This window comes from Schistocerca piceifrons, chromosome X (genome assembly GCF_021461385.2).
Source record: "Schistocerca piceifrons isolate TAMUIC-IGC-003096 chromosome X, iqSchPice1.1, whole genome shotgun sequence".
Classification (NCBI taxonomy): domain Eukaryota; kingdom Metazoa; phylum Arthropoda; class Insecta; order Orthoptera; family Acrididae; genus Schistocerca; species Schistocerca piceifrons.
In genome coordinates this window covers 451,412,418-451,426,819 of record NC_060149.1, presented here as the reverse complement: position 1 = coordinate 451,426,819, position 14,402 = coordinate 451,412,418, and the positions used below count along the sequence as shown (strand labels likewise).

Below are 14,402 nucleotides of genomic sequence, written 5' to 3'. Positions count from 1 at the left end.
GTCAAGAATGACCAGGCTCCCTGTCAGTTTACAAACCAAAGTTCCCAAATCTCCTTCCAAGAATGAGAGTACAGAATGCTGTTGACAGGCCATCTATCAGATAGAGATTTGGATTTCCGTGGATAGATATCCATACTTGTACATTAAATAGTTGATTATTGCATTAAGAAAAGCGGGTTTCATTGTTTATTTTATCACCATTTTCTACATTCAATACCTATTATTAAATAGAACTCAGCTTAGATAAAGTTCGAAGTGATGACCAATCCAGCTTTTAAAAGGAGGGTACAATGAGCCGAAATGTGCTCTTCTGCTAGGCAAAGTACACAGAAGGAAGGTTGTTAGATACCTGACTGACAGTGAGGAGATCCCGAGGCGTACAGTAGGGAAACTGAACACCCGGCAGAAGTGCCTGGGCCAGAGACACGTATACCACAGCCTCTAGCAGCGAGTTGCGCGCTGACACTGCCAATGTGAAACGGTTGTCTTCAGGCCTGCAATGTGAGATAAAATACACCTAAGTGAGATGTTAGTACGTGTTCCGAGTCTGTGAAAGCAATAATGCTTAACCCAAAACTTTGGTGATCACCATTGTTTTTATTTTCTGGAACGGTAATGTGATCCTTTAACAACAGCTGTCATTGAACAATACTTTCTTTCAAATTCAGCTAGGGCCTAGTGCCGAAAATAAACATTTCTCAATGTGTGCAACTGTTGCTTATGACAGAATTCAGTAATCCATATTTTTGGAACACAGGAGAGAACTGAATGACATGATAAACAATAAGCCATCAAATGGCTCTGAGCACTATGGGACTTAACTGCTGTGGTCATCAGTCCCCTAGAACTTAGAACTACTTAAACCTAACTAACCTAAGGACATCACACACATCCATGCCCGAGGCAGGATTCGAACCTGCGACCGTAGCGGTCACGCGGTTCCAGACTGAAGCGCCTTTAACCGCACGGCCACACCGGCCGGCAATAGCCATCGATTGTGTCTCTACTCACATTTGTTTCTGTAACATATTACGTTGTCATCTCTTTAAACACTCTGTGTTAGCTGTTGCGGAAATATACCACATGTTCCTTTTGCGGTGGTTACTCGTGCGTACCTTGTGATTAGGGTTTTGGTCCCATACTGTGTAGAGGAATAAGCTTTTCCACACGCGAATATGCCAGATGGTTGAGTCACGTAACAAAAAAGTTCAAGAACATAAAATAATTTTACGGTGACCAGTGAGGAAACATATGGCTTGTTTATTTCAAAGTTATTACGAGAGACTATTCCCAGACGAAATGCTAGGTGAATGAAAAGCCAGAAAACGAGATTTCGTTAGTAGTGCAAAGGCGTAAACTGAGAAATGTTTGCTTTCGACCTTTCCAATGGAAGTACTGTCACTCTAGGACCAACTACGAGATGCATTCACACGAAGCACGTGCAAGTCATAGCAAACGGAGCCACTGTGTAAAAGGGAAAAACATCACCAAAATATCACAAAATTTCTTCCATACCTCTATTTCACTAGAAATTGTCAACACATTTTCTTCCCATAAATTTTCTGAATCACTGACGAATATTACTTTTCTAGTTAATTAAGTACATTCGACGAACTCTTTATCCCAAATATTACAAAATTTAAGAATCTTACCACACTGACTTTAAGTTCCCGTGGTTTCCCTAAACGACTTCAGTTAAATGTTAGGATGACTCCTCCTGTCCGCAGCTCGTGGTCGTGTGGTAGCGTTCTCGCTTCCCGCGCCCGGGTTCGATTCCCGGTGGGGTCAGGGATTTTCTCTGCCTCGTGATGACTGGGTGTTGTGTGATGTCCTTAGGTTAGTTAGGTTTAAGTAGTTCTAAGTTCTAGGGGACTGATGACCATAGCTGTTAAGTCCCATAGTGCTCAGAGCCATTTGAACCATGACTCCTCCGAAAAAAAAGACCTCCTTATTTCTCTTCCATAAACACTAAGTTCAGCTGGGTGCACTTTTTTTTTAATTGCTGCATGCTGACGAAACTCTGAAATCTAAAAATATGGCTAATAACACGTAAAATAGAAAAGGAAGGATGATGCAAATGAAATAGAAGTCTGTAGTTCGTCAACTTGCACGTTACAACGATCAACTTTAGAGAATACCCGAACGAACGCTACTATTACCTCTTTCCCTTTCTGTCGCGTGCACAAACACGTCGTTCCTGTTATTCTGGCACGCCTTGTAAGGTAATACTCACAAATTCTCGGCGCATAGCTACCCTCTGATCGACAAACCTTCAAAGGATATATTGAAAAACATGGAAAGAAAATTATGCACGATAAAGAATAATAATAATAAAAAGAAGAAGAAGAAATCACGATTACACTGAAGCATACTGAGAGAGCTGTTAAATGATTAAGTAGCTTATTGGCAAATAAACTGATGGCCATTAAAATTGGAACACAAAGAAGAATTGTAAATAACAGTATTTTACAAGTTATGTGGATACAGTATAATAGGAAGAATATATTGCCATTAGGGAGTAAAAAGGGTAAGGAATTCAGTACACAGTGTCACATTTAGGAGAAACAAGAGCTCTAACCTGGGTGGACATCTAGTCGATCTGAGCTGGGATGACTGATACAAGTACTTCATTCCACACTGCTTCAGCCCTTTATCAGAATCCATCAATCTTAGTGGCTGGAGAATGGTGGCGTGCCGGTCACTCGACAACTCATGATCAGACGTTTTCATTGGGTGAGACGTTTGAAGAACGTGCTGATCAGGACCACAGTGGAACAGCCTCTCTACCGTGATAGGTCAGAATAGACAAGGAAAGTGTGGTTTTGCGTTAACTTGTTGAAAGGTAATGTCTCAGAGACCTCGAAAATAGGACACAGCTACAGCCACCAGAATTTTCGTTCTTCTGTGAGACCCTACGCATGGAGACTTCCATCGTGATGTTGTACGCAAAACACGGATTCGTTTGAAAAGACGACATAGTGCCTCTCCTGTATGTAGTTTTGTTGTTGGACGCACCACTGTCGGTATGCCTCCCTCTGCTGCCGCGTCAAGGGAAGCTGCAGTAACGGTCCCCGTGCAGACAGTCCGTAGGCTCCAGACGTTTTAGCACTGTCAATAGTGAGACTTGTCTTGATACAAACTAGCCCATCTCCTCTTGCTATAAACACGTCCATGTCCTGATATGGCGTGGCTGTACAATTTTGTGAAAAATTGGTTTGTCCTCTTGAGCGCTAGTCGCGTGGAACCATTGAGATCCTGCACGGCGCTGAGTGTGGCCCTCGTGGATCCTTCCATTCCATATTCGCACGACAGCCGTGTGGTCCCAACCAAACGACTGGAATATAGCGGAAAGATGAACTGCACTCTTCGATAGCCTGTGAACCTGCCGCCGTTGAATTCCGACAAGTGCTGATAAAAATTCTCCTTCCTATAAAAAAGCATAACATGTTTTTCTTAAAACCAACCAAGATTCAAATGCGATTTCTGAATATAAATCCGCTGCTTAATTATTTTGTTGTTTCATACTGACGGCATTAGTCTTACCTACTTTGTGTGATTGCGCTGAAAGCCAATCATTTGCATATCGAAGCATGTAGTAGACTTCACACCACTACCAAATGTGTGAGTGGGTCGATGAGGTCTTAAATAGTAGTATTCAGTACGTTGTCCTGGATAGCAAGAGTACATCAGAAATGGATTCACATATGGTGAACACATATCAACGTCAGCTTCTTGTGATACATGAAAATTTGTGCCGGACTGGGACTCGATGCTGGGTTTCCCGCTTCCCATGATCACGCCACCTGTGCTACTCCAAAGCCCCATATGTCAAGCAGTTACAGTCGAAATGCTCCTACTTTGGTGAAACTAAGCACAGGAAGCCATTCGTTACTATTTTGCATCGTCATATTAGTACCGCCAGGCGTCATTACATTATTAATGGTGTCGGTAACCGTGTTGGTGCCATAACTGTAATCATGCATGCCTGAAGGACACTGTATTCTAATAAATTCAGTTACAGCGTCGACATAGACACTGTCACCATTAATGATATAACTGCGCTTGACGGGGCTAAAATGACGATGCAATATAATAACCGAGGTCTCTCTACGCTTAGTTTCACGAAAGCTAAAGCTTTTTGACTGTGAATGCGTGACATATGCAGCTTTGGACGAGCCCTGAGGACGTGATCGCTTAGCAGTGTTAAAGGCCACTGCTCATGTTGGGTGGGAAGTCTGGGTTGGACTTCCAGTGCGGCACAAATTTTCATTTGTCACAAGTAGCTGACGGTAATATGTATTCACGATATATGAATTCATCTCATGACTTTCAGAGCTGCTAATCGTCAAAGACAGTGCATACATTTCAGAAGGACATTACTGTATTGTAATAAATATAATTACTGCGTCCACACGGGCATTGTCACCTTTGAGGACAGAGGCAAGGACATCGTCAGGAGTGCCTCAGGGAAGTGTGATTGGACCAGTCTTGTTCTCTATTTACTCGAACGTAAACGATCTGCCTGATAGCGCGAGCAACATTTTGCTACTGTTTTCTGATGACGCTGTAGTGAGTGTATGGGAAATTGTCGTCGTTGAGTGACTGTTGGAGGCTACATGATGACTTAGATAGAATTTGTATTTAGTGTGATGAGTGGTAGGTTTCCCTAAATGTAGGAAACTCTAAGTTAATTTGGTGAGTAGGCAAAACAATGCCTAAACGTTCGAATACACTGGTTCACTGCTTGAAACAGTTACGCCATTTACATATCTAGGCATAAGTTTGCAAAGCAATATGAACTGGAACGATCACGTAAGGACAGTAGTAAGGAAGGCCTCAGTTTATTTGGAGAATTCTGGGACAGTTTCCATCATCTGTAAAGAAGACTGCGTATAGAACAAGAGTGCGGCCCTTTCTTGAGTATTAGTGTTTGGGACCTGCACCACGTCAGATTAATGGAAGACGTCGAAGCAGTATAGGGGAATCCTGCTGTTAGACCAACATGTGAGTATTTTGGAGATACTTCGTGAACTAAAATCCGAAACCCTGGAGGAAAGACGGCATTCTTTTCATAAAACACTACTGAGAAACTTCAGAGTACTGGCAGTTGCGGCTGAGGAGCAAAATGATTGTACTGCCGCATGCGTACATTTCGCGTAAGCATCGCGAAGGCAAGACAAATTATGGGTTGTGCGGAGGCAGTCGCTTACCCTCGCTCCATCTGCGAGTACAGTAGCAGTGGTACAATGTCTCCGCCACGCACCGAATAATGGCTTTCGGAGTATGTATGTAGCTGTAGAATGTTGTTGCATGTCGCCTTCGTAGTGTTGCCATTTTAATGGCCAGCAGTGTAGCTGAAAAGTGAATGAAGTTAAATAGCGTTGGAAGATTGTGAAACTAATGCTATGACGGTTCGTGAAATGAAAACTGATAAAGATTAGCAGTCTTCTAGTAGCGGGAAAAGAAAATGTTATTTGCTACGGTGTAACGAAGTTGAGGTGGTAAGTATAGGTAGGTGCGGCAAGCCGTAGGCGGTGGTACTGACTGGGAGTCGAGCTCGAGCCAGGCGCGCGTAGCGTTCTCGAGGCTGAGGACGGCGTCTGCTGCGAGTGCGGCCGCGTCTCGCCACTCGAGGTGCGCGCCGGCCAGCGTGTCGCGGTAGCTGCGCGCCTGCTCCAGCTGCTCCTCCGCCGCCTCCTCCTCCTCGCTGCCGTGGCTCTCGCCGAACAGCGAACCTGTGTACCACACAGTTTGCTAAGCAGCTTTCTATCTATACCAGTAACACACGTCGTAACGTAATTTTATCGAGACTACATCTAAGCTACTACGTCACAACCTACTACAAAAAGTTGCAGTTTAAGGGCGTTGCTTCACCGTCTACCGGGTACTTCTCCTATGGGTCGTGAGCAGCATTTTCTGTGGTGTTTCTGCAGATATTTCCAATTTAGTTTTTGCAGTGTGTAGCTGGAGTCAACCCAAACCAATGCTACTCATTTTTCCTAAGACGCCAACGCCGACGAGAAACGCCGGTTTGTTTCCTGCTACAAACAAAAGATTTTTAAATTGAAATTTAACCAACACATTAGACAGAGCGGTCTCAAATTAGTCTAGTGCGATATTCGTTTTATCGATACATATTAACAGAGATAGTAGAACACGAAGAATAATCAATACTTCAGCAGCGACTGAGCAGCGCTTCTGCGTTGCGTTAGCAGTCGTCGCGGGCCAGGGCGGTGCTGGTTATTTTTGTATTTTACTGTGCCTGTTAAAAGATACCGATAAAACGAATATCGCTCTAAACTAACTTTGGAACGCTCTCTCTAATGGATACGTAATACTTCGATTTAAGAGTAATTTTGTTTGGAACGGTAAACAAACTGACACTTCCCGTCGGCGATGTGCGTCGCATCGAAGACTTGAAAAACAGTATTTGTTTGGGCTGACTACAGCTACACGTTGGAAAAACTAAAGGGCAAACAGCTCGAAACACCGGAGAAAATGCGCCAGACGACTCTTACGAAGGACTTCCTGCATGTAACGTAGCGCGACTCCGATATGGGTATGTAAGTACCTCCATGTAGGCAAGGTATTAGTGTGGCATTCGTGTCTTTTTGACGCGCTTGCGGCAAATGCGGAAAAGTGGACTATAGCGAAGTTATTAGCAAATACGTCCAAACAGCACCAACGTGCTTTTCTTGGTTTGTTAATGACAAATACCGACAGGCATCCACCGGAGAATGAAGCAGGTCTATCGTAAACCACCGTTGTGGTATTGTGCGACAAGGGGTGATGAAGCTTCATGATAATGCACATACCCATATCGCAAATGTGAAGTAGAATTACACCAATTTAAGTAAAGACATTCGAATACCTGCCCTATAGTCCTGATCTCTGCCCGTGCCATTATCACTTCTTCGGTCCTTAAGAAAGCCTTGGAGGGTCGACGATTCCTCCTTGACGAATATGAGCAGCAGGCAGGTACGGACGTTTTCACGCGACATCATATGGTGTTTTAACAATCGGGTACATTCAACATGGTGCGTCAGCGGAATGATTGCCTTAGTTCTCACGGCGATTGTGTCCGATTGGCACAGAAATTCCGGATTGTATGGCCTTCGAACCGAAACTCTTTGATCGCCCCTTACACGTCTGAGGTCGAAGTTCCACACGACGACATTTTAGTATATAACATTCTCGGTTTGAACGACGCGTCAAATATAGGTACAGCTTTGAGTTTCTTAAGAAATCGTTTATCGTGTTCGTCACAAGCAAATGACGGTCGTGGCAGCTGTTGTGGTAATTACTTATAGCCTATAGACGGCTCGCGATTGGTCGGGGTACGTCATCGTTAAGTCATGCTGCGAGAAAATTTTGATAAACGCCCATTAAATGTGGCTATATTTCATCCACACTCGTTTTATCGGTATTTTGATGATGGTACGTTTGTGCTCCGCTACCGAAGTTATGGAGCAGTTAATCGATCGAGTTCTCCTCTACGTGATGTGGATGTCCTCTTCAAAGTTGAGAGTGCAGCGTCTCCGTGGAGCAACACAGTCAACCTCCTAGTTGTGAACTTACCAGTTTGTCGCAGCCTTTGTTGTGATCGGGCGATAATAAATTGCTCTGCAAAACTTAATGACTAGATAGATACAGCATCATAACATATTAACTATTAGGTGGAAATGAATAAAAATGTAGTAGAAGTTGCCAAGGATCTCGCAGTCGTGCACAGAAAGGTGTATAACACATGGCGTGAGTTCGGTTTGACTGTACTGGGGTGACAAAAGTCATGGGATACCTCCTCCTGATATCCTGTCGGGACCTCCTTCCGCCTGGCGTAGTGCAGCAAGTCGCTGGAAGTTCTCTACAGAAATACTGAGTCATGCTCCCTCTATAGTCGTCAGCAACTGTGCAAGTTTTTGCCGGTGCAGGATGTTATGCAGGAACTGATATCTCGGTTATGTTCCATAAATGTTCGACGGGATGTATGCCGCGCGATCTGTTCGGCCAAATCATTCGCTAGAATTTTCCAGAATATTCTTAAACCCAATCGCGAAACACTGAGGCCTGATGACATGACATTGTTGTTTGAGAACGTGCAGTCCATGAATGGCTGCAAATGGTCTCCATGTAGCCGAACATAAGAAGTTCCAGTCAGCGATCGGACCAGAGGACCCAGACCATCCCACGTAAACACAGCCAACACCGTTATGGAGCCATCACCGGCTTTCATGGTACCTTGTCGACAACTGGGGTCCATGGCTTTGGGGGGCTGTATCGCACTCGAATCCTACCAGCAGCTCTTATCAACTGAAATCGGGATTCATCTGATCGTGCTCCGGTTTTCGATTCGTCTAGATTCCAACCGATGTGGTCACGAGCCCAGAGGAGGTGCTGCAGGAGAAGTCGTACTGTTAGAAAAGGCAGTCACGTGAGTTGTCTGCTGCCATAGCCTATTAACCCAAATTTTTTCGCACTGTCCTAATGGATATTTTCGCCGTACGCCCCACACTGATTTCTGAGGTTATTTCATGTACTATCGCCTCTCTGTTAGTACTGACAACTCTACGCAAACGCCGGCTGCTCTCGGCCACTTGGCCGCTGCGTTGTCCGTGGTGAGAGGTATTCCCTGAAATTTGGAATTTTCGGCACACTCTTGACACTGTGGATATCAGAATATTGGATTGCCTAACGACTTACGAAAGGGAATGTCTCTTGCGCCTAGCTCCAACTACCATTCTGGGATCAAAGTCTGTTAATTCCCGTCGTGCGACCATAATCACCTCGGAAAGCTTTCATATGAATTATCTGAGTACTAATGACAGCTGCAACAATGCACTACTCTTTGATACGTCGAGTATGCGATACTACCGCCTTTTGTATATGTGCATATCGCTATCTCATGACTTCATCACCTCAATGTATAGCGTCAAATGGGACTGGCGCAGGCTGGTGTGTCCGAGCGGTTCTAGGCACTTCTGTCTGGAACCGCGCGACCGCTACGATCGCAGGTTCGAATCCTGCCTCGGGCATTGATGTGTGTGATGTCCTTAGGTTAGTTAAGTTTAAGTATTTCTAGGTTCTAGGGGACTGATGACCTCAAATGTTAAGTCCCATAGTGCCCAGAGCCATTTGAAACATTTTTTGAGACTGGCCCCACAACAGGAGGTAGTTGAAGAGGCGGGAACAGAGTATCTGTCAGCCAGTGAGCAGTTAACGGTGCGCTGTGGTGATGTTCTTCATTAAAACACGACCTTGAGACCACATTTGGTTGGCTTGACACGGAGATTGTCATCGGGAAACTGGGAGAAGTACGAAATTTGACGAGGTTAGCCCAAGAGTTTTGTATTGCTCATAGTGTTGTTTCACTTGCGTGGGAAGCGTTCCTAACTGCCCTAAGGAATGGAGGTGGTCGACCACGGTCACCTACAGCAAGAGATGACCGATACACTGTGCAACAGGTAAGAAAGGACGCACGTATAACAGCAGCTGCAATTGCAGCCACATTTAACAAAACTGCAAAGCACGCAGTCTCATGCTCCACGTTGGCAGGATGACTGCATGGAGTCGTTCTCTTCGCCCGACGATCATTGTTCTCTGTTGACATCTGCAATTCGGCGGCTGCGTTTGCAATGGTCCGTACTGACCTGCAAATCTTTGAACACGGTAAACTCACTGGTCAACGTTACTATGACACTGAACTCCTTCCCCATATGCGTATTTTCAGGGTTGTGCTCTGTCCTGACTTCATTTTTACGGAGACAACGCTCGACCGCATTGAATAGCGCAAGTGGAAGAGCTCTTTTCCCCCAACTTAAAGCCTATCGAGCACGTGTGGGCTGTGGTGGGAAGACGTATTGCAGCACATCCATATGCGCCAACGACCATCCAGCAGTTGGTGACCCCGCTGGTCTACGTACTGAACGGCCTACCGCAAGAAATCCCTACCAGTCCTGATGGTCACTTGTTAAGCAGAGCATGGAGTGCTTCCCGTGGTGAACACGTATCCTGTCATGAATCATGTCCCACCTTTTGTAATGTTCACGGTATCACCATAAATTGCGGTGCCATAGGTTAATTATTGGCTTTGAATAGAACTGTCATTTCTGTTCGTTTCATTGGGTATTTCATTCAGTTACCTTCTACGTTATAACGTAGCAGTTCATTCTTCGTATGGTCCCAGTTTCATCGAGATATGTTACTTGGCAGTAACGCATCATGTAGATTTTACTTTCATCCTTAAGTTTTGGAGCTTTGGACATCAATGTAGCATGCGCTGTCAAATTACAATGGGGATGACGACGGCGCCCTTCTGTCAGTTTGTGTGGGTACTGTGATGTGGTAGATCTGAAAGTGGTTCGATTCACAAACTTATCTAATATAAATAATTTATTCCACATTTCCTGTTATGGATTCCTCATAAGGGCTTTTTCTACTAAGTTCTATCTACAACCCATAGAAGCCTGTAGCAGGCATTTTGAAACTCTGTGCATAGAACTACAAGTATCTATGATAAGGCCAGCTGCATTACTAGGTTAAGCGTCTGAAGTACATAATTTGATATAATGGCTATGGGGCTTGAGATATAAAGAAAGGAAAGAAACTAAAACAAGAAAACGTTGAGAAATCATGTGAAGATCTACGTGTTGTACTTCTTCCTTTCTGTGGGGTTGCATCTAGCAAAATAGATAGGTTTCTGTGAATAACAAGAATGAAGCTTATTTTCCATCCATCCAAGAAAATAAAGGACACCCGGTTAAGGACAGTCTCGACCTTATGGTCCCTGAAATTTATAAGACGCCTTATGAGTGTGGAAGCGACTAGATCGATCAGTCTATCTGTACCGTTACCGACCGTTTTGCAGAACACCAAAGACACATTAAATACCAGCAACTTGAGAAACCAACAGCTGCTGAACCTAGGCTCACCAGTAAACACAGAATAATGTTACATGAAACTACAATCTAGATCACGCTTCCGCATACTAGCATACTGTTATAAAAAAATGGTTCAAATGGCTCTGAGCACTACGGGACTTAACATCTATGGTCACCAGTCCCCTAGAACTTAGAACTACTTAAACCTAACTAACCTAAGGACAGCACACAACACCCAGCCATCACGAGGCAGAGAAAATCCCTGACCCCGCCGGGAATCGAACCCGGGAACCCGGGCGTGGGAAGCGAGAACGCTACCGCACTACCACGAGATGCGGGCTACTGTTATTAAAGAAGCAGTACAAATTAGAATGTGCGAGAACAGCTTCAAGCGGAACAGCGGCTGTGACGATAGCAATGCGTCTATGTGTATAAATTGTTGGCGCAGTATCAGTCATAATAGTAAATTTTTCCCGACGAAGATGATGCACGATTTAGTCGAAAACTTAAACTTGTACACATATTTGACTTCACAAATAAACCGAGACTGTGATATACTGAGGATCCCCATTGTCCACTACGTACTGCGTTCAATTTGCATATAGTGTGCCACTAAACCCTAATCTTTCATATTTATATGTGTAGTCTGTTCTTTGGGACATGTCAAAAAGAGCAGACACAATCGATAATTAATGACTTTAGCCGTCCGTGGACACTGACTTTAATCAATGGCGAAAGTTGAGAATTTGTCCCGGACACGGATTCGCACCTGGGTCTCGTGCTTACTAGGCAGATACGCTGACCACTGTGCCGTCCGCACACACCGGTCATCGCCACTGCACGGACTTTTGTAGCACGCCTCCCGTCAGACAAAATCCTCATCTTAACCACACACTTCTGATGTAGTCCCCCTTGCGCATTATTATCATTAATCGCGGCAATTCGCAGATTCCCGTAAGAGTTCGAGCGTGGTGTGCATTCACACTGAAGTGATAATTCGCAGTCCTCTCCTGAATTATATACACTGATCATCCAGAACATTATGACCATATATACGATATAATCTAGTCCACGCGATAGCAGGTGAGGAATGACTGCTAGTCAGACACACGACCGGTGAATGCAGTAAAAGCGAGAGTGCTGTTACTCGCTCCTGTGAACGGGAACGCGTTATGCAGGTCTTGAAGTCACTCGCGTCCATCTAGAAAAGTTTTTACTGAGTTTAACGAAGACGATGTTTGGCCTGATGTAATCAACGATGCCCTTTGGCTACACTGTCTAAAGGATCGGTCTAAGAAATACCAAATTAAGATCAACCTGCAGATGCCTAAATAAGGTGAAACGCGTAGTTGAAAAATAAAAAACTAAAATTGCAACCAAGACTGTTTTTAACCAATAGTGCCGTCCGTGTGTAGAATGGAGAAGGTGCGCGATGCAACTGAGTTTGAACGAGGGCAGATTGTGATAGCCCGGAGGCTTAGCACGAGCATTGTGGCCGGCCGCGGTGGCCGTGCGGTTCTGGCGCTGCAGTCCGGAACCGCGAGGCTGCTACGGTCGCAGGTTCGAATCCTGCCTCGGGCATGGGTGTGTGTGATGTCCTTAGGTTAGTTAGGTTTAAGTAGTTCTAAGTTATAGGGGACTTATGACCTAAGATGTTGCGTCCCATAGTGCTCAGAGCCATTTGAACCATTTGAACGAGCATTGTGGAAACTGCGTGACTTGTCGGGTGTTCGAGGAGTGCTATGGTGAATGCCTTCAATTGTATTTGTTGTCTCTTTGAAATCTTTCTCAAATAATAGTGCAATCTGGTACGTAAATACTGTTTAACCTCTCGTTTTCTCTATCGCGTGAATGATCGTGTGTTGTGGGACTCGAGCTTGTAACGCTTCCTGAAGTATCCACGTCATACAAAGACCTCGGATTGATGTTAAATGTAAAGACAGTTTAGCGCAAACACCTGTTTCATCTGAAGGTACCATATTGATAAGATTTGTCTCTTGATAGACAGTGTGTGTTGTGGAAGGGAAGAATTTGCTATTAACAAATGTCTGTTTCACGGAATTTTATTCGTATGTTGTACGATGAGAATCTGGGTCCGATGGGAGGAATGCTAGGGTAGTTTGTGCAGCTGCGATGATCACTGTGTCCAGATGGCGCGGTTGTCAGTGTCTCTGCCTTTGTAATCAGGAAACCTATGTTCCAATCCTGTTACTGCGCAGATTTTCAACTTTCCCCATTGATTTAAATCAACGCCCGCTGGCAGCTGACTTCATTAACTCCTTTGTGTCTTGTTTCTTTCATATTTTACTGTCCTGGTCATATGCGACATACATTTTGTCGGAAGGAGAATTGTTGTACAGTCTACGTCGAAAATGGGCAGCATTTATTCTAAATATTCAAGCCGTCTGGGACCTGATGTTACCGTTTCGTGTATGAAATGTCGACTCATTATTACATTAGAACGCCCTCTGTCACTTGATTGCATATCTGTTATCAAATGTACTTTATGAGAGCTTGTAAAACAGGGCTCAGTAACGTCTTAAAGTCTCCTCGCCACCTTCTCCTCGCTTCCGTGACGCTCGCCGAAACGCGGACCTGTGCAACAGACTCTATGATAAACAGCCTAACATCTAAAACACCAAGACACGTCATCTCGTAATTTATTTATGGTATTTTTTTACCAACCGCGAGAACAGCTATGTTATTACCTCAAATAACGACTGTATCATGTATGACGTAAACTCTCTATATTATATTATTAATATATTTTAGACTATATAATGGTAAGACAGAGATTCAGGAACCAGGTTTTAAATTGTAAGACATTTCCAGGGGAGATTTGGACTCTGATCACAATCTATTGGTTGTGAACTGTAGATTAAAACTGAAGATACTGCAAAACGGTGGTAAATTGAGGAGATGGGTCCTGGATGAACTGAAAGAACCAGAGGTTGTAGAGAGCTTCAGGGTGAGCATTAGGGAACGACTGGCAAGAATGGGGGAAAGAAATACAGTAGAAGAAGAATGATTAGCTTTAAAAGACGAAATAGTGAAGGTAGCAGAGGATCAAGTAGGTAAAAAGACGAGGGCTACTAGAAATCCTTGGGTAACAGAAGAAATATTGAATTTAATTTATGAAAGGAGAAAACACAAAAATGAAGTAAATGAAGCAGGCAAAAAAGAATACAAACGTCTGAAAAATGAGATCGACAGGAAGTGCAAAATGGCTAAGCAGGGATGGCTAGAGGACAAATGTAAGGATGTAGAGGCGCATATCACTAGGGGTAAGATAGATATTGCCTACAGGAAAATTAGAGAGATAGTTGGAGGAAAGACAACGACTTGCATGAATATCAAGAGCTCAGATGGAAATCCAGTAATAAGCAAAGAAGGGAAAGCAGAAAGGTGGAGGGTCTATACATGGGCAATGTTCTTGAGGACAATATTATAGAAATGGACGAGAATGTAGATGAAGATAAAATAGGAGATATGATACTGCGTGAAGTGTTTGACAGAGCACTGAAA

The 14,402-nt window shown here is 44.1% G+C and overlaps 1 protein-coding gene across 1 annotated transcript in view; it reads right to left on the bottom strand.

Moving 5' to 3' along the window:
- Nucleotides 1-14,402, bottom strand: part of LOC124722415 — a 397,391-nt gene that overhangs the window by 152,369 nt on the left and 230,620 nt on the right. Inside the window, exons 4-5 of the mRNA XM_047247581.1 lie at nucleotides 5,546-5,735; nucleotides 350-494 (exon numbers count right to left, since the gene is read on the bottom strand). Of these exons, the coding sequence (XP_047103537.1) occupies nucleotides 350-494; nucleotides 5,546-5,735 (335 nt within the window). The remainder of the gene's footprint in view (nucleotides 1-349; nucleotides 495-5,545; nucleotides 5,736-14,402) is intronic.